The 21065-nt window shown below is 47.8% G+C and overlaps 1 protein-coding gene across 1 annotated transcript in view; it reads left to right on the forward strand.

The window, feature by feature from the left end:
- LOC147730675 (nmrA-like family domain-containing protein 1) overlaps nucleotides 1–21065 on the forward strand; it is a 143650-nt gene that overhangs the window by 104891 nt on the left and 17694 nt on the right. The window contains exons 3-4 of the mRNA XM_086955437.1: nucleotides 8742–8988; nucleotides 16584–16774. Of these exons, the coding sequence (XP_086811563.1) occupies nucleotides 8742–8988; nucleotides 16584–16774 (438 nt within the window). The remainder of the gene's footprint in view (nucleotides 1–8741; nucleotides 8989–16583; nucleotides 16775–21065) is intronic.

Below are 21065 nucleotides of genomic sequence, written 5' to 3' on the forward strand. Positions count from 1 at the left end.
TTTACAACAAGGGGTGGTGAGGGACAGAGTCTCTGAATTAAGCAGAAAGCTCTCACCCAGTCAAGAGATCAGGGCTAGATCCAACACCGTTTTTTAGCTCACTGCACCATCCCAGTTTCAGAACCTGGCTGTATGCAAATTAGTCTGTTCCTGTCCCAGTGCATGATGGGAACAGGGCAAACCAAACTACAAAAGCCAATTCTTACACTGGGAAGGAAACAAGCTCCCGGGGACCGGTTTCTGGCATTACAGCCGTCTTCGGCCCGGTTTGCTTGAATCCTGATGGTGCAATGAGCAAGGGTCTCACATCTGAGAATACCCTTCCACACTTAGGGTGGACAAAAATATTTACAACAAGGGGTGGTGAGGGACAGAGTCTCTGAATTAAGCAGAAAGCTCTCACCCAGTCAAGAGATCAGGGCTAGATCCAACACCGTTTTTTAGCTCACTGCACCATCCCAGTTTCAGAACCTGGCTGTATGCAAATTAGTCTGTTCCTGTCCCAGTGCATGATGGGAACAGGGCAAACCAAACTACAAAAGCCAATTCTTACACTGGGAAGGAAACAAGCTCCCGGGGACCGGTTTCTGGCATTACAGCCGTCTTCGGCCCGGTTTGCTTGAATCCTGATGGTGCAATGAGCAAGGGTCTCACATCTGAGAATACCCTTCCACACTTAGGGTGGACAAAAATATTTACAACAAGGGGTGGTGAGGGACAGAGTCTCTGAATTAAGCAGAAAGCTCTCACCCAGTCAAGAGATCAGGGCTAGATCCAACACCGTTTTTTAGCTCACTGCACCATCCCAGTTTCAGAACCTGGCTGTATGCAAATTAGTCTGTTCCTGTCCCAGTGCATGATGGGAACAGGGCAAACCAAACTACAAAAGCCAATTCTTACACTGGGAAGGAAACAAGCTCCCGGGGACCGGTTTCTGGCATTACAGCCGTCTTCGGCCCGGTTTGCTTGAATCCTGATGGTGCAATGAGCAAGGGTCTCACATCTGAGAATACCCTTCCACACTTAGGGTGGACAAAAATATTTACAACAAGGGGTGGTGAGGGACAGAGTCTCTGAATTAAGCAGAAAGCTCTCACCCAGTCAAGAGATCAGGGCTAGATCCAACACCGTTTTTTAGCTCACTGCACCATCCCAGTTTCAGAACCTGGCTGTATGCAAATTAGTCTGTTCCTGTCCCAGTGCATGATGGGAACAGGGCAAACCAAACTACAAAAGCCAATTCTTACACTGGGAAGGAAACAAGCTCCCGGGGACCGGTTTCTGGCATTACAGCCGTCTTCGGCCCGGTTTGCTTGAATCCTGATGGTGCAATGAGCAAGGGTCTCACATCTGAGAATACCCTTCCACACTTAGGGTGGACAAAAATATTTACAACAAGGGGTGGTGAGGGACAGAGTCTCTGAATTAAGCAGAAAGCTCTCACCCAGTCAAGAGATCAGGGCTAGATCCAACACCGTTTTTTAGCTCACTGCACCATCCCAGTTTCAGAACCTGGCTGTATGCAAATTAGTCTGTTCCTGTCCCAGTGCATGATGGGAACAGGGCAAACCAAACTACAAAAGCCAATTCTTACACTGGGAAGGAAACAAGCTCCCGGGGACCGGTTTCTGGCATTACAGCCGTCTTCGGCCCGGTTTGCTTGAATCCTGATGGTGCAATGAGCAAGGGTCTCACATCTGAGAATACCCTTCCACACTTAGGGTGGACAAAAATATTTACAACAAGGGGTGGTGAGGGACAGAGTCTCTGAATTAAGCAGAAAGCTCTCACCCAGTCAAGAGATCAGGGCTAGATCCAACACCGTTTTTTAGCTCACTGCACCATCCCAGTTTCAGAACCTGGCTGTATGCAAATTAGTCTGTTCCTGTCCCAGTGCATGATGGGAACAGGGCAAACCAAACTACAAAAGCCAATTCTTACACTGGGAAGGAAACAAGCTCCCGGGGACCGGTTTCTGGCATTACAGCCGTCTTCGGCCCGGTTTGCTTGAATCCTGATGGTGCAATGAGCAAGGGTCTCACATCTGAGAATACCCTTCCACACTTAGGGTGGACAAAAATATTTACAACAAGGGGTGGTGAGGGACAGAGTCTCTGAATTAAGCAGAAAGCTCTCACCCAGTCAAGAGATCAGGGCTAGATCCAACACCGTTTTTTAGCTCACTGCACCATCCCAGTTTCAGAACCTGGCTGTATGCAAATTAGTCTGTTCCTGTCCCAGTGCATGATGGGAACAGGGCAAACCAAACTACAAAAGCCAATTCTTACACTGGGAAGGAAACAAGCTCCCGGGGACCGGTTTCTGGCATTACAGCCGTCTTCGGCCCGGTTTGCTTGAATCCTGATGGTGCAATGAGCAAGGGTCTCACATCTGAGAATACCCTTCCACACTTAGGGTGGACAAAAATATTTACAACAAGGGGTGGTGAGGGACAGAGTCTCTGAATTAAGCAGAAAGCTCTCACCCAGTCAAGAGATCAGGGCTAGATCCAACACCGTTTTTTAGCTCACTGCACCATCCCAGTTTCAGAACCTGGCTGTATGCAAATTAGTCTGTTCCTGTCCCAGTGCATGATGGGAACAGGGCAAACCAAACTACAAAAGCCAATTCTTACACTGGGCCAGGGACAGACTGATTTGCATATAGCCAGGTTCTGAGCTGGGATGGGGCAGTGAGATAAATAACGGTGATGGATCAAGCCCTGATCTTTGGACTGGGTAAGAGTGGTCTGCTCAATTCAGACACTCTGTTCATCACCACCCCCTTTTGTAAATCGATTTTGGCCACTATAGGTGTGGCAGGGTATACTCAGACATGAGTCCCTTTCTCACTGCTCCATCAGGATTCAAGCAAGCCGGGCCGAAGAGGCTGAAATGCCAGAAACCGTTCCCCGGTAGCTTGTCTCCTTTCTGGTAAAGAATTGGCTTGGTAGTTTAGTCTGCCCTGTTCCCATGATGCACTGGGCCAGGGACAGACTGATTTGCATATAGCCAGGTTCTGAGCTGGGATGGGGCAGTGAGATAAATAACGGTGATGGATCAAGCCCTGATCTTTGGACTGGGTAAGAGTGGTCTGCTCAATTCAGACACTCTGTTCATCACCACCCCCTTTTGTAAATCGATTTTGGCCACTATAGGTGTGGCAGGGTATACTCAGACATGAGTCCCTTTCTCACTGCTCCATCAGGATTCAAGCAAGCCGGGCCGAAGAGGCTGAAATGCCAGAAACCGGTCCCCGGTAGCTTGTCTCCTTTCTGGTAAAGAATTGGCTTGGTAGTTTAGTCTGCCCTGTTCCCATGATGCACTGGGCCAGGGACAGACTGATTTGCATATAGCCAGGTTCTGAGCTGGGATGGGGCAGTGAGATAAATAACGGTGATGGATCAAGCCCTGATCTTTGGACTGGGTAAGAGTGGTCTGCTCAATTCAGACACTCTGTTCATCACCACCCCCTTTTGTAAATCGATTTTGGCCACTATAGGTGTGGCAGGGTATACTCAGACATGAGTCCCTTTCTCACTGCTCCATCAGGATTCAAGCAAGCCGGGCCGAAGAGGCTGAAATGCCAGAAACCGGTCCCCGGTAGCTTGTCTCCTTTCTGGTAAAGAATTGGCTTGGTAGTTTAGTCTGCCCTGTTCCCATGATGCACTGGGCCAGGGACAGACTGATTTGCATATAGCCAGGTTCTGAGCTGGGATGGGGCAGTGAGATAAATAACGGTGATGGATCAAGCCCTGATCTTTGGACTGGGTAAGAGTGGTCTGCTCAATTCAGACACTCTGTTCATCACCACCCCCTTTTGTAAATCGATTTTGGCCACTATAGGTGTGGCAGGGTATACTCAGACATGAGTCCCTTTCTCACTGCTCCATCAGGATTCAAGCAAGCCGGGCCGAAGAGGCTGAAATGCCAGAAACCGGTCCCCGGTAGCTTGTCTCCTTTCTGGTAAAGAATTGGCTTGGTAGTTTAGTCTGCCCTGTTCCCATGATGCACTGGGCCAGGGACAGACTGATTTGCATATAGCCAGGTTCTGAGCTGGGATGGGGCAGTGAGATAAATAACGGTGATGGATCAAGCCCTGATCTTTGGACTGGGTAAGAGTGGTCTGCTCAATTCAGACACTCTGTTCATCACCACCCCCTTTTGTAAATCGATTTTGGCCACTATAGGTGTGGCAGGGTATACTCAGACATGAGTCCCTTTCTCACTGCTCCATCAGGATTCAAGCAAGCCGGGCCGAAGAGGCTGAAATGCCAGAAACCGGTCCCCGGTAGCTTGTCTCCTTTCTGGTAAAGAATTGGCTTGGTAGTTTAGTCTGCCCTGTTCCCATGATGCACTGGGCCAGGGACAGACTGATTTGCATATAGCCAGGTTCTGAGCTGGGATGGGGCAGTGAGATAAATAACGGTGATGGATCAAGCCCTGATCTTTGGACTGGGTAAGAGTGGTCTGCTCAATTCAGACACTCTGTTCATCACCACCCCCTTTTGTAAATCGATTTTGGCCACTATAGGTGTGGCAGGGTATACTCAGACATGAGTCCCTTTCTCACTGCTCCATCAGGATTCAAGCAAGCCGGGCCGAAGAGGCTGAAATGCCAGAAACCGGTCCCCGGTAGCTTGTCTCCTTTCTGGTAAAGAATTGGCTTGGTAGTTTAGTCTGCCCTGTTCCCATGATGCACTGGGCCAGGGACAGACTGATTTGCATATAGCCAGGTTCTGAGCTGGGATGGGGCAGTGAGATAAATAACGGTGATGGATCAAGCCCTGATCTTTGGACTGGGTAAGAGTGATCTGCTCAATTCAGACACTCTGTTCATCACCACCCCCTTTTGTAAATCGATTTTGGCCACTATAGGTGTGGCAGGGTATACTCAGACATGAGTCCCTTTCTCACTGCTCCATCAGGATTCAAGCAAGCCGGGCCGAAGAGGCTGAAATGCCAGAAACCGGTCCCCGGTAGCTTGTCTCCTTTCTGGTAAAGAATTGGCTTGGTAGTTTAGTCTGCCCTGTTCCCATGATGCACTGGGCCAGGGACAGACTGATTTGCATATAGCCAGGTTCTGAGCTGGGATGGGGCAGTGAGATAAATAACGGTGATGGATCAAGCCCTGATCTTTGGACTGGGTAAGAGTGGTCTGCTCAATTCAGACACTCTGTTCATCACCACCCCCTTTTGTAAATCGATTTTGGCCACTATAGGTGTGGCAGGGTATACTCAGACATGAGTCCCTTTCTCACTGCTCCATCAGGATTCAAGCAAGCCGGGCCGAAGAGGCTGAAATGCCAGAAACCGGTCCCCGGTAGCTTGTCTCCTTTCTGGTAAAGAATTGGCTTGGTAGTTTAGTCTGCCCTGTTCCCATGATGCACTGGGCCAGGGACAGACTGATTTGCATATAGCCAGGTTCTGAGCTGGGATGGGGCAGTGAGATAAATAACGGTGATGGATCAAGCCCTGATCTTTGGACTGGGTAAGAGTGGTCTGCTCAATTCAGACACTCTGTTCATCACCACCCCCTTTTGTAAATCGATTTTGGCCACTATAGGTGTGGCAGGGTATACTCAGACATGAGTCCCTTTCTCACTGCTCCATCAGGATTCAAGCAAGCCGGGCCGAAGAGGCTGAAATGCCAGAAACCGGTCCCCGGTAGCTTGTCTCCTTTCTGGTAAAGAATTGGCTTGGTAGTTTAGTCTGCCCTGTTCCCATGATGCACTGGGCCAGGGACAGACTGATTTGCATATAGCCAGGTTCTGAGCTGGGATGGGGCAGTGAGATAAATAACGGTGATGGATCAAGCCCTGATCTTTGGACTGGGTAAGAGTGGTCTGCTCAATTCAGACACTCTGTTCATCACCACCCCCTTTTGTAAATCGATTTTGGCCACTATAGGTGTGGCAGGGTATACTCAGACATGAGTCCCTTTCTCACTGCTCCATCAGGATTCAAGCAAGCCGGGCCGAAGAGGCTGAAATGCCAGAAACCGGTCCCCGGTAGCTTGTCTCCTTTCTGGTAAAGAATTGGCTTGGTAGTTTAGTCTGCCCTGTTCCCATGATGCACTGGGCCAGGGACAGACTGATTTGCATATAGCCAGGTTCTGAGCTGGGATGGGGCAGTGAGATAAATAACGGTGATGGATCAAGCCCTGATCTTTGGACTGGGTAAGAGTGGTCTGCTCAATTCAGACACTCTGTTCATCACCACCCCCTTTTGTAAATCGATTTTGGCCACTATAGGTGTGGCAGGGTATACTCAGACATGAGTCCCTTTCTCACTGCTCCATCAGGATTCAAGCAAGCCGGGCCGAAGAGGCTGAAATGCCAGAAACCGGTCCCCGGTAGCTTGTCTCCTTTCTGGTAAAGAATTGGCTTGGTAGTTTAGTCTGCCCTGTTCCCATGATGCACTGGGCCAGGGACAGACTGATTTGCATATAGCCAGGTTCTGAGCTGGGATGGGGCAGTGAGATAAATAACGGTGATGGATCAAGCCCTGATCTTTGGACTGGGTAAGAGTGGTCTGCTCAATTCAGACACTCTGTTCATCACCACCCCCTTTTGTAAATCGATTAGGCATGATGCTTGGCAGGGATGGCCCACGCTGCCTACCCAGTCTGGTGCTCTTGGGCCTTCCCGTGCACAGTGCTGAAGGGGCCCCCCCCCTCGAGCTCGGGGCACCCCCGCACTGCATGGGCTGCGGGGGTTATTGTTACGCCCCTGACCACTTTCAAATGTCACCAGGCGCCCCTGGCAATGCAGTGTAACAGCCCTTGCCCCTACTTACAAGTTAACCGAGCGTCAGAGCGTGTTGCTGCCTGCAGCCCTTCTGTCTTCAAGCCTGCAACAGAGAAGTCCGACAACGAGGTCAGGTCAGCCAGCAAATCAACCAGAGCACTGGCTACAGGCAGCTGATGTGAGAACTAAATCATTCCTGGAGCCTCAGGGGTGTTGAGCCACACAAAGAGTTCAAAAGGGCAGAGGCAGGGGGGCGAGTGGCCTCTGACGTCACCTTATGCTGTGACTATCGGATCATTGGCGGCTCACAGACAAGTAACTGGAGAGGCGCCAGGTCAAGTGCAGGGCCATTGATCCGATAGTCACAGCATAAGGTGAAGTTAGAGGCCACTCGCCCCCCTGCCACTGCCCTTTTGAGCTCTCTCAGCGCTGATGGCCTGCCAATCTCCCTCTCAGGAGGTAGAGGGGAAATTTGTTTGACCCCTCGGACCCCCCACCCTTGTCCCCTGTGTCCCCTCCACTCCAAAATCTGGGGGGGATATGTCCCCCGCGTCCCCCACAGTTCCTACGCCCATGTTGTTGTCACCAGCAGGCAGACTCCCTCAAGTTCCCCATGTCATGAGGGCGTCTTTACCCTGTGCAAAGGATGTGGACCGTCAGCTAGACTGCCGACTTTGGTGCTGGAAATCAGGGTTCCTGCCTCGGGGTCGCGTCCACATCCTGTGATTCTGGGCAAATCACTTAATCTCCCCGTGCCTGAATGTGTAATGTAAATACGGTGCTCATGTAAAGCGCTCCAATACCTTCGGGTCTACTTTGCGTTATATAATTTATGCACAAAAAAGGCACACATGACAGAAAGGCATTGCTGAAGTGGGAGCATTCAGTGGGTGATGACTGCAAGGCACTAGTAGCAGCTATCAACACAACAGGTGAGTTTTTGAGCACCCCACCAAAAGTGGTTCCTTCTCATAGACGTTGGCCCAAAGCCATCACTGCACAATGTTGCTCTTCCCTGCTAGGTAGGAATGGCCCAAAGAGGAAAGTTAGAGGGAACCATTCCACATAGCTGCATATATGAGGAGCATCACTGCTTACCATGCTACCCAGAGTAGGAGTTGGACACTTCAGGGAGAATATTTACCACCGTTCAGGAAAGGTTTAGACCGCGTACTTGTGAGGCAGTGGGGGAGAAATGCTGCCTCACTAGTGCGAGCATGCCTGTAGTGCTGTAGGAGGGAAAACAGTATGAGTGTTTGTGTATCCCGAATGTGTGAGGGGAGCTGGATTTCGAAAGAGCCATGATAGTTGGTTGCTTTGAATGTTTGCCCTGCTGTATCAGGGCTAGTTGCAAATAAGCATTTCAGAGAACGTCACCTAGACACTTCATGGGTGTACTTTGTTGTAACATACAACAAGGGATGTTCTTGGTCTGACACCGGGAAGCAGGTACTTGGATTTTCTTTGAGCATTTGTTGACCTTGTACAGCTAGTAACACACAGACCATCTACATGACATGCCACCAGGCCAGACATAGGACTGACACCTGATGGGGTTTAAAATGTACTTAATGAGAAAATCATGTTATGTCATATATAATAACACCCCCAAACCACTATATGCTAGCACTGGGGTTAGAATAACAAATTAAGCTAGTCTTGCAACATGTTTGAAGTGAGGTTGGCTAGATATAGGAGTTTAAAATAAGTCAAACACTTTGCTTGTTGGCACAGAAGGTGTATCTCTTGATTTCTGAAGTAACCCAAGCTAGTTATGTCTCAGCATATTTTGACAAGTATAATAAACAAGGCTGGTTTCCTATCAGAGGCAGATAGAGACCAGTGTTATCAGGCCCTGCTTGACTCGGGCAGTCTGTTTGGCAAAGGCAGACCTTCGCCATGGCTCATTCCTGTGTCCCGCAGCAGTTGCTGTCTGATTGTACATTGGGATAGTAAACAAGCCTGTCTAATTACTGTGCATGTTTGTTCACAGGGTAAGCTGGTGGCAGACTTGGCAGGGGCCCTGGGCCTGCAGCACGTGGTGTACAGCGGCCTTGAGAACGTGACCAAACTGACGAGCGGCGCCTTGAAGGTCGCGCACTTTGATACCAAAGGGGAGGTGGAGGAGTATTTTTGGGCGAAGGGGGTTCCCATGACAAGTGTTCGCATGGCTTTCTATTATGAAAACTTCCTTACTGACATGAAACCGGTGAAAAATGCCTGCGGAGAGTATGATTTGGGTAAGTCGCCTACAGTGCTCTCTGTTAAGGGGTACAAACATGAAAACATTAGGGAATTAATTAAAACGCAGTTATCTCGAAAACGAATTCAGCAATTGTTTCGATTTGGTTTGCATTAACTTTGATTGATACACCCATGATATTAAGCCAAAATGTTGCATTACATTAAGATGAAAAATAGCGCAGACTTTACATTTAGATGCCATTTTAATTCTGAAGTGCCTGATGTCTGGATGCATGTGTAAGTGAATGATGGGCGTGCCATCTTGAGCCTCATTCAAACCCAATTTGGAGTGGAGGGTCTTTCAATCTAATCAGGTGAAATGCATCGCTCATTTTTAATAGGATGACCTGGGGCGTCACAGGTTTGTGCGCCTGCCCTCTGCACCTCAGGGGCACATACCTATGACAGACCGGACCTTACACACATGCAGTGCTGGCACTTTCCTAAAGAGGCTTCCCCCCCCCCCAGCCCCCCCCCCGACACCCCTCTGCAGGCAGGTGCAGTCACTCCCTGCACCCACCTGGTTGTACTACGGAATATCGAGACCATCAATATCGTGATACAAGAATATCAATGGCAAAGTAACAAAAGGTTAGTCCACTTAGGCAAGTATACATTAAATGTTCCTAACTCCACGTTGTTAGAAATGGGGATTTCTGGTTGGCTAAGGCTTGCGCCAAAGCCAGGCAGAAACCACCATTCTATGTCAGGGTAAGGAAGTCACCCGCCAAGATAACCCCTGCTCATCCTCTTGGTAGCTTGGCACGAGCAGTCAGGCTTATCTCAGAGGCAATGTGTAATGCATTTGCACACGCACCCACCAGCAACAACATCCCAGGCCCCCCACAAAAGGAACTCCACACATGGTTATAAAATAGCCTTTGTATTATACCAAACACATTAGATAATAAACACACAATTTACACTGTGCCACTGGCACGGGTGGGATTTACAGGGGATTATATACACAGGACAGGGCCACATGGACCACTGTCAAGAATAAGCACTTGGTAGAACTAGCATTTTGTAGAGTTAGCACTTTGTAGAACATAGAACTTAGAACATAGAATAATTGTAGCACAAAATAGCAAATGTAGCACACAACCAGTAACCACTGGTAAAAGGTAAGTACACGCTACGCAATCCTAAACACTTTAGGCATATATCACGCAGGGAACCATGAACTCACTAGCATAACCTATACTAGGAAAAACACCCTCCTAAGCATAAAAATACATTTAGGGGTATAGGCATAAAAGTATTGCATATGACATAACAATCACATTAGGTAGGTAATCACTTTGGCGCAAAAGATCACATGCGGCAAAAACATGTACTCCACGCAAGGTCCCAACACATAAACTGTCCCCCAGGCCAACTTGGCCTCTCAGGGGCTGAAACGCCCCGTGTCCAGCAAAGTCAGGGCAGGCTGCGCAGGCAGCCAAAGGAGGTGCGCAAGGGGCCTAAACGTAGCAGCTGCCCACTAAGTGCTGGACAGCTGGGAATCTCTTCTGGGCTTCTAAATCACAATGGTGCCCAAAACACAGTGGGAGCCTCGTGGGCTCGAGATGCAAAATGGCCCCAAACTGGTGGAACCTCTCTGGCTCGAACGAGAATGCCGCCTGGAGCTTCGTGGGCTCTGATTAATAAAATGCCCCCGAAGTGATGGAGCCTTGTGGGCTCTGAATAAACAACTGCCAACTGTGGGTGGAGCGGCCCGCTGCCAGCCGGGGCGGCTCTACCTCCTGAAATGCCCCCAACTCACATGGGAATCCCCCTCGGGGGACTCGGGAAAAAACAGTGACCCCTTGGTGTTAGAGCCTCCTGGGCTCTAGATACAGAATGGCCCCAGGAGCCTTCTAGGCTCTAAAATAACATTGCCCCCGTGCAGGTGGAGCCTTGTGGAAGCCTCGCAGGCTCTAAATAACCAAATGCCCCCTGCACTTGTAAAAATGGAGCCCCACTCACCGGGACTCCTGTTCACAGGGGCTCCTCCTCCAGTGCGGCGGGCAGGGCGGCTGGGCTGACTTCTGTTGGTGGCGGGCAGGGCTCTCTCCCTCGGGAGAGCCTCGCTGGGAGGCAGAATGCTTCCTGCTTTTTATCCCGCAGCACTTCCGGGTGGGGCCCACCCGGAGTCAGGCAAGGTCTGCCTGGCTTCCGGGTCGGGTTCCAAAATCAGGCGCCGGCGGTGATTTTGTTGTGGCTGAGATGCGGGTTGGCACCCGCGGCAAGGGCAGCAATGCAGCAAAAACAGGCACTGCAGCACCAAGTCCCTGGCGGGGTGGGCACCCGCTAGGGATATTTCCACGGCAAAGGAGTGGTGTGGGGCAGCTGTGAAAAAGCGGCACAACCCGGGGTGGGCACCCGCTCTTCCCACAGCCAAGGGGGGAATCCCTCTCTCAAATGCTTGCAGTTCCGTTGCTGCAACTAGAATAAAGGCGCTCCCATGGAGGGAAAAGAAAGCACGTCCCAGGCGCTTGAAGGGTGCAAAAGTAGTCCAGGGAAAGTCCTTTAGAAAGGTAGGCGGGGGGGCAAAGGCTGGGCCCAGGGTCCAGCTCACAGGGTCCTTCAGGCAGGGAGGCAGTCCCAGTGGCGGTATCCTCCTGGCGCCCAGCAGCAGCAGGCCCCCCTCAAGAATGGATCAGGGGAAAGAACTTTTTGCATGGGGACACAGCCCCTTTTTATATACACATTTCCTTTGTCTGTGTCTGCAGGGTGGGGAGAAAACCAGTCGCAGCTGGTTTTGGAGCACTCTGTTGTGCCCAGCCCCTCTCACCATTCACTGGCCAGGCTAGGGTCATCAGTCGCACCACAGGGGGCGGAGCCAGCATTGTGTTGGGAAAGCCCAGCCCTTTTCAGGTCCCTGGTGCACTCCTCCCACCTATCTGGCTGTCAATCTCCCTATTTACCCATCTGACTCCTGGAGCCAGGCTCACCAGCCAGCTCCAGCCAATCACACGCCAGACAGTCACTGCACCTTTCTTACACAGACATGCCAACTTCTAGAAGTGGCACTCCCACACTAGGCACATTAACGCCGCACACATCATCGTGCAGCATTTAATCACACGAGTCCGCACATACCAAACTCGCCCCTGCACTCCCCACGCATCAGGAACTACCATGGACACATACATTTCCCATGCATTCCTATGGGAGGGCAGGCCAACCTCACTAAACGCACGCACTTTACCCTGGGACACAGTGGTAAAGTGCGCAGAACCAAAAATCACTAACACCAGGTCACAATTAAAAGCAAAAAGTTCAGGGGTGAACCTGCCAGAAGGGCCAAGTCCAACACACATCTACATACATTGATAATATGTGTACGGCATTGTTATATATATGTGGAGTTAGGTGTAGAAAATGTAGACTGGTGTGACTAAGAATTATTTTTGAGGTAGTTTTTTATGCATATGAAAGAAAAAAATGATATGCAACACTATACTGATGTTACCAAATGTGACTGTGTAATCACAAATCATGATACAGGAGATGAAGTTGAACAAACAAATAAAACCAACCAGTCGTGGTATTTAACAAAACAACTGTTCCTATTAACAATGAAATTAAAATAAGGTATAAACATATTGCATGATGTTCTATGAAAATGTATTTGCATCTTTTTCTAGCCTGAGATCCTCTTTCAGCATGATGCTACATTCCACTGTTCGCCCCTTCACCACTGTGGCACCTTCTGCTTCTTATTGAGGCAGAGGTGCTCCTGGACTGTGGCCGTGGACTTGTTGTTTCAGAGTCATCTATCCAATCTTTTCGGCACTGCTGCCATTTACTTACTGAACAGTCGGTCTCATTATTGGGAAAAGAAAGGAGGCCTTGTGTAAACCGCTATCTTCCCCGGCACCTGCCTGAATCTCTACTATCGACGGCTTCTTGGCCTGGGCAGTTGGAGTAGTCTCCAAAGAGATTGAGCTGGCCAAGCGTAGACTGTCCCACATAGGGATGGCCCGTACCGCGTAGAACAAGCTTTGAGCTATTGTCCAGGAGTGATTCCTCAGAGTTCACTGGCCAGCCTGGACTTGAGAGTGCCGCTCTGACATGTGATTCCTCAACTAAGCCATGTGCCTGAACCTTCACCACTATTGCACCAACCTGATACAGGTGCCTATTCGGTCTCAGAGCCCCAATGTGTAACGCAGGAGGAGGACCGCTAATACTAAAGGGAAATCGGGCAGGGTACGATCAGTGTAGGGGACTTGGTCAATTCACTCAAAGCAGAATTTGAGGCTCTCCTCAGTATCAAGCTAGACCCATCTTTTCCCGGCAGGTGTCTATTGAGTCAACCCTGTCAGGCCTCATAAAAGCCTAAGATGCACCTGATGAAGGGAGTGGAGGGAGCATTACCTCGGGGCAGGCAAGGTCTAGCAGAGCTACTCCTCATGATGCCATCACCTGCAGCACCACTACACCTCCTACATTTGGTGTGGGGGTTACCGTCCCTTTGCTATTCGAAGGCTTGGATCTAGTGGGCGACCTGAGGTTTCTGAAGCCGGCATTCGAACAGACATAGCATTTGCACCAATGGACAGCTCTCCAAAACTGGGGCCTGGGTCTGCTGCCATTACACAGGGATGAGCCTTCCACATTACATATCCAGCCAGCATCATGCCTATAAGTGGTCGTCCGGGCCAATGTCCTTGCATTACCTCTGGCAAAACAACCATCGAGCAGAGAAATAAAGCCTCCCATTGGTTGAACACTAAAACTAACTTAACAGCCTTCCACATTACATATCCTGCCAGCATCATGTCTTTACGTAGTTGTCCTGGCCAATGTCCCTGCATTACCTCTTGAGGCTGGCAAAACAACCATCAAACAGAGAAATAAAGCCTCCCATTGGTTGAACACTAAAACTAACTTACCAGCACGTTTAGGTTGCCCTTTTAGAGAAATTCGAATGATAAGAAGGACTGGGTGGCAGGGCTCGCAGTTTTTGTACTGTGAACTTCCAGAGTCTCCATTTTGTGGAAGGCTTGGTGTCCCAGGCCAACAGGAGCCTGTTTCAATCAAAATCAATCTATACCTTGCCACTTTGTTTTGATAGTACTTTGACCTTAGTGCTGAGGTGCCCGCCTGCTAGAACCAATGGGGGAAAGCCTCTGGAGCTCATGACTTCTAATTGTTTTGCACCACTCTCCACCCCAGCTGAGGAGGATTGATGCTCTGTTGCAGGTCCTTGTAATCTCCCATCGCCAGCTGCTCTGCCTACCGCCCCCCTATCGAGTTTGTTGGGGCCTTTTTATGAGTCTCTGGTCAATATACCATCTCCTGTCCCTCCGACTAGGTCACTGCAGGAAAGAAAGTATGTTTCTCTCTTTGCCAATAAGTGTCCGCCGTGCAGCACCATTTCAGGATGCTTAGTTGGAACACAGCAGGTGTTAAGATGGGATCACAGGCCTGGATGGATTTGGCCCAGCAATTTGATACTGCTGTGCTGCAGGACACCTGGGCCACAGAAAACGTCCTGTGTGACAGTTTTATTAGTTTTGCCCAACATGCTGTTCAGTCACCTTCGGTGTGGGTGAGTGCCGGTTTATTAGCCTGGGTTAAGGTCTCTCTGGGCTTCACAACAACATGTATTGATTCAGGCAGCAGGCTCATCCAGCGCTTTCATTTAAAATGGCCTTTAAAAGGAGGGTTATTTGTGATACATTTTTACAATGATGAGTTTTCGGCCAAAGGCAATGGTAACGTCACTGCCTTGTCTGTCTGTATTGATTCTCTGACCCTTCAGCCCTCCTTGCCCTGGGGGGTACATTGGTCTGGTTGTAGCAGGCGATTGTATTTCTAAGTTTGGGGACACAACAGCAATTATTGAATCTCAGTATTTGGTATTTCTCACCAATCTTTCAGCGGGAATCACAATGCTAGGGGCACTCTTCTGTATCCTACAATTGTCAGCCAGAATCAGTGTAATGCGTTTTGATTTTCTTAACCACAGTGTATCTGATCTTGTTACATTTATTGGGAGAGGGCATTGCCCCACTGTAGGTGATGTCCTTGTTTCCAGAGGCATGGCTACCAGAATTTTGGAGGGTGGTGTTATTTCCAACATTTAAAGTGATCACAATGCCCTCTACATTTCCATCAATCACCCTTTATTGGCCCAAAAGGACTCTTTGGCTGGTAATTCCCCCAATAAAGCGAAGGATAACCATAGCAGACTTGTAAGGAGGTACACTGTTATCAAATTAGTGTTTGCTAAGCTAGTGGCTGGCAGCCAGACTTAAATCTCTAAGTGTCTATCTCTGCAGATTGACAGTCCCCTGGTTGTTGATTTTTTCGTGGCCCTGGGTGATGCCATTAGAGCTAGACTCACCAAGAAGGCTAAAGACCCGGGACCGCTGCCCACTTCTTGGTTGAACAGAACCCGCAGGCTGGTATGTAGGTAACTACACACTGCCTTAGGGAAATCTCCTAAGCACAGGGAGAAAGTAGCTCAGTGTAGGAAAGATTACTCACAGGCCTTGAAGATTAGAAAAGCTGAAGTAAGAAACATGCAAAGGGATAAGCTGGCGGAAACCTGTTCTTCAAAGGATTACAGGGCTTTCTGAAGCCTGGTAAATAATTATTCTCTGGCTGATACACCTTAACCTTAGGTGGAGGAGTGTGGCTCAATGGTTAGAGAGGCAGACCCCGATGCAGAGTTCTGGCCAGGGACCAGGGTTCTATCCCTGCCTCTGTGGGGTCTCGGGCTCAATTTCCTGGGATCTGTTAATTCTCGCCTCGGTGCCTATTCTAATCACAGGCCCCACGCTGAAACTCTGGGTAATAGCTTGCTTAGCCTCCACACTGGCCCCAACAGCGCTAAGGATGCCTGGCATCACCCTGGGGGTGCCCAGGAGTGGACACTTCACAGGGAAAGCCAGGAGGGGTTCCACAGCGGTATGAGTATCAGTGCCAGGATGCCGAATAGGCAACACCGCAAGGTGACCGTCTGGTGACAGTGCGCTCCATAAGTACCATGACATTTGCATTTAGCCAGCCGTAGACTGCAATATTTCCCAGAAGAACTAGGTGAAACCCTTCCAGTGTATTTATACCCAATGGAAACCTCCTTCTGCCTGGAAGAGATCACCGCAGCCTTATGTTAGCTTCTGCATAGCTTCTTTGCAAGGGATGAGCCCATTATAGAACAGCTGGAGCGCTTGTTATGTTCTGTGCCTCAGAGTCTGGAACCCAAGCTGAAAACGAATTCACATGTGTTTTCTCCTCCAGAACATGTAGGTACTAATATAGCGTACCTCTTTTTCACAAGCACATTTTGTTAGTTTATTTCTGGAGTCATTTACATGGGTATTACAACTCAAAGTAGTACTAAATCCACCCTATTTGGGACATTTAGGGCAGCGGGATTACCAGGACACTAATAATTAAACTCATACCAGGGAGCTTTCAAGCAGAATTTCACCACATTTGATCTCCCTACATATTCTTTATTTCCTTACAGAGACCAGAAGGAGGTGGTTTAGAATTTGGAAACCGTGAGCTATGCATTGGTAAAAGCTGGTAACTTGTGCTATGTCCCGAAAGTTGATTCTGTTTTCTTTTCATTTACCCATTCTGTCAGTGTTGCCAATGGAGGGTGTTCCCATGGATGGCATGGCTGTGGCAGATATTGGGCCTGTTGTCTGCAGCCTCTTCCAGTCTCCGGATGGGTACATTGGGAAAGCCATTGGTCTCAGTGCTGAGCGCCTGACAGCAGAGCAGTATGCAGAGAAGTTCTCCAAACATACAGGGAAAAAAATCAAAGCTACCAAGGTAAGAGTCAGTCTCTACTGGAGAACACAATTAGGGTGTAGAATGTTCTTTTTTATTCTTGGATGTGCATATAACTCCAGGGGGTTTATAGGTGGTGTTTCGTTGCAAACACAGTTTCGTTCAAACCCTAGCAGCTATTTTATAAACATGTCAATTTAATATCAAGAAATACAAATCTTCTGAAATGAAAGAGCACTTTCAGTCTAGTGTCACCTACCCATACAACATGACCTGCCCCTGCAGGAAATAATATAAGCACACCACTGCTTAATTTGTAAAATATTAAATGCAGGTGCTCACATTTTTTATGGAGGCCACACCCACACACCCCTGGCTCCACCCACTGACTCCACTGACTCCACCCACTTCCCCTATTGGCTCCACCCACCCACACCCAAAACTAGTATTGCTGAATGCGTCAAAATAAGGGTTAGACTAAAATCTACATGTTGAAAGGTCAGGAAATGAGCCATGTGCATCGCCATAAGGATGCACTACAGGACAGTCTATACCTTGTACTGTTCACCTGTGGCTGAGGGTCAGCCACTAGCCACATGTCATCGAAGCACAGATGGGCCAAGCAAGATCCTGAGGAGGTGCCTGTCACCCACAGGGTTGTAAGTCTGAAAACACCACACATGCACCCAGAGAGGTGGAAGACTGAGCACCATACACCCTTGACCTCTCACCTCCACATCCCGAGGCCACAGGAAGCCCATCAGGGCCCCATTAGCTCATGTATACACAGGCTGTCAGGATCTGACTTGCAGAACCTCTGCAGGTGCTCGGCAGTGGGTAGAGAGCCATGCGAAGGACAGAGCTCCTGTCTGGAGTCCAGTGCTACAGCGAGTGGACCCGGGTAAAGTCTGAAATTAAAGCCCTGCCATTCCTTTCTGATGATGCTTATTCTGGAATGTCACGCCGGTATCCATAGAAGTAGAAGCCAGCAGACCCCATTATACGAAGAATCGGCATCAGATTGAAGACTCCATACCCATAACAGATTAACAAGAAAGACCACGACCTTCTCTACTAATCGTAAGAAAACAAAAGAAATACATGGATCTCTCCAAATGTCGACGCAAAATAGAAGTCTTAAACTAAAAAGGACAAATAAAGGACGATAGATTGTCTACACCAAAAAAAAGTTGGCTTCCGGCACTGTTTACTAAGGTCAGCATTTGTTTGCACCCCTGAGAAGAATATGTATTGAACTCTTTATGACCTTCGTTCCCTCAAAATCCATTTTGTACACATTTACAGACAACGGGGGAGCCTAAAATAAAGAATATCAGTGTTCTATATATTTCGACAATACCCAAAAGATAATCAAATTGTCTTCGGAAAATCAAACTGTGCGCTCAACCAAAATAAGTGGAAGTTTACGTTATATGTAATATACGAATGACGGTCACCTGACGAAGGCCCTTTGGCCGAAACGCGTTGTGTTCCATTCTACCGCATTGCCTTCTTCAATATTTTCCACCGACTGAATATATCGTATAGCACATTTTTTCTTTGCACTGTTGTTGATATTGTTTAGTTTCTGTCTGTATGTGCATTATATGTCATTGAATGTTAAATTATATGAAGTACATGTGTTTTTATAAACTAATTGAGATAAACAAGATAAAGATTTCTCCTTTAAAAAAAAATAACAAAAGTTAACAAACAGAAATAAAATAATCAAATAATTTTGATACATTACTGTCTCAGCAAATTATTATCATTCAGCAGGTAATATGAGGTCAATATAAGGGCGATATAACTACCATTAGTTTGCTATATATTGTCTTTTTCCCTAAATGTGTATATGTATTCCCTACGAATAGCAAACTGAATAGAACGTAGGGGTCCCCATTTTTTCCATACATATATGTCACTTATTCACACCTGAATACCCCACCCCTTCTCCCTAGCTGCAACGGGACCTGACCCTCCAAAACAGAAGCATCAATCAATGCAATGCACTTGCAAGAAAGCAGGAATGCAGGCTTGCAGTATAAATATCCGATCATAACGTAATGTCTCACAACCGCTGCATCCTAAATACAGCAGCAGCCTTGGCCCTACTACAGAGAACAAGACGTGATTCATTGTGATATTATATATAATATTTATACAGTCTATGATTTTTAGGTGAGCCACACCAATACTTCATAGACAAAAGTTGAGCTCTTTTTGCAATTGCTGTTCATATTTAATTTCCTGCTTAATAAGGTCCTGTAAGTTGTTTATTGCCACACAATGTCCGGTTTTGTTTAGCATTACTCCTTATGGACATAAACAAAACATTCCAGTCTCCTCTAACCATTCCAAGCTTCAAATTGGGTAAACTGTGAGAAAAAGTGGTGTTGAATGTTCAAGGCAACAGCAAACCAACCCTCTACATTCCAGCCTCCTGAAAAATTCCCAAGTTAAGCAGCTACAAATTACTTCAAACAGAAACAGTGCTAATTCCTCCCTTTGCCGAACGATGAAGTGGCCAGGCAGCCAGAAGGTAACTGTGGGTGAGCTAGTGTAAATTACTTGAAAGGGCACAAAGTGTGCGCGAAAAATGTGTGTGCGAGAGCGATAGTGCTATTTTTGTATTGGGCCACAACACAAATAATATAGCGTGTATTGTTTACATTCTGCTGTTTTTAATTAGTTTCAAGCTTAAAAGAAAATTTTTCAATGTGAAACTACCCCTTGTTTTGGAAAAAAGTCAATCTCATTTTAACTCCATCAGTCGCCATTTAGCCATGGAGCCTGGAGGTTCCCCAAGCAGCTTGGCTGAATAGTGTAGTATTCATTTGATGTTGCCTTGTGTTGGCGGGGAAGCAGGGCAGATAGAAACTGCCACAAGAAACGTGGCACAGTCCAGGCCTTTGAGATGAATGCGCAAATTTAAAATATCTGTGAGTGTTCACACACAAGGCCTGTCTGATAATCATTCAACTGCGTGATTTACATCTAAGGTTACTGCAAGAATGGAGATGCTAGAGCCAGGGGTCCTACAGTGGACCAATTAGCGCTAGAAACACAAACATAGATAACCTGCAGGAAGTTCTGTCCATACGTGTGTCACTGGGTTCTGCCTTAAACTTGTACTGCAGCTGCAGACAAGTGGCTTAACCTGCTCTTTTTCATTTGCAGATTCTGCAAAAAGAAGAGCATGCCGGTTTACATATGCGCAAAAGCACTGACACTGGCAATTTACTGTGCAACCCCATAAATTGGGAGGTTAGGTGTGGCAGAGGAAAGGGGCCATTTAGTCACGAGGTGATGAGCTTGAAAAAGCAGAGTTGACAGTTAACTTATACATTTATTTGCTGCAAAGAAATTGGTGAAGAGGACACATAATAGTAAATCTTTTCCAGATTAGTTAATAGAGACTTGTTGTAGTACTATCTACTACTCTCTTACCTGTGACCTGCATTCTCCTTGGCACTGGCTCTAATAGATAGCTGGCAAATAATGTGTTTTGGTGGGCCCCAGGCCAAGGGGGGCCACCAAGGAATGCAATGTAAATGACAAGTCAAAAGGAATAATTTATGGCCTGCTTCAGCTGGGTTTTCATTTCAGTGCATGCTAATTGCTAACAGAAAGCAGCTATGCACTTTTTTATTACTTCGACAATGTCGTATTTAGGTTATTGCCGAGACCGGAACTTTCCAGGACCCGGTCTGCCTTGCCCGCAGCTCACCCATCAGCCAGCAAACAACTGTAATAATTAAACAATGCGAAAGAAAATTCTCCTTGAAAGCCAGGCGTGCACTACTGACATCACTAACGTGATGCTGTCATCATGCCTGGACCTGGGTGGGCCATCCTGCAGGAAGGATGACGACACAGGACAGGTAGGTCCATTTCTTTTTAATAAATATTGGGCTCAACTCACTGGGGAGAAAAATTCACTAGCCCCGGCCCTGTTAAAAAAGTGACGGTGCTTAGCACCTGAAAGTTCCTGCACAGATTAAGCACTGAAGCACACATCTACTCTAAAGAGTAATATGGGTAAATTGGCTCATTTCCGTGATTTTATGTTTTAGTGCTTCCAGTGTTTTTAGGGTAGAAAGTAACTAAAAAATTATTTAAGGAGAGATTTATAGAAAATGGGGATTACAAGGAGGCTTAAGAACGACCAAAGTAGTGACTAGACTAGAAAATAAAACCCTGTCTATCCAACCGCAGCCATGATGAAACATATTTAGCAGCAACTATGACAACGACATTGGCCTCTTTTAATGCAAGTAGACTGTTATTGATCTGACATAGGAAGGAGGATAGATTTCGGTTACTTTCTCCG

The sequence above is a fragment of the Lissotriton vulgaris genome, chromosome 2_1 (genome assembly GCF_964263255.1).
Source record: "Lissotriton vulgaris chromosome 2_1, aLisVul1.2, whole genome shotgun sequence".
NCBI classification, from domain to species: domain Eukaryota; kingdom Metazoa; phylum Chordata; class Amphibia; order Caudata; family Salamandridae; genus Lissotriton; species Lissotriton vulgaris.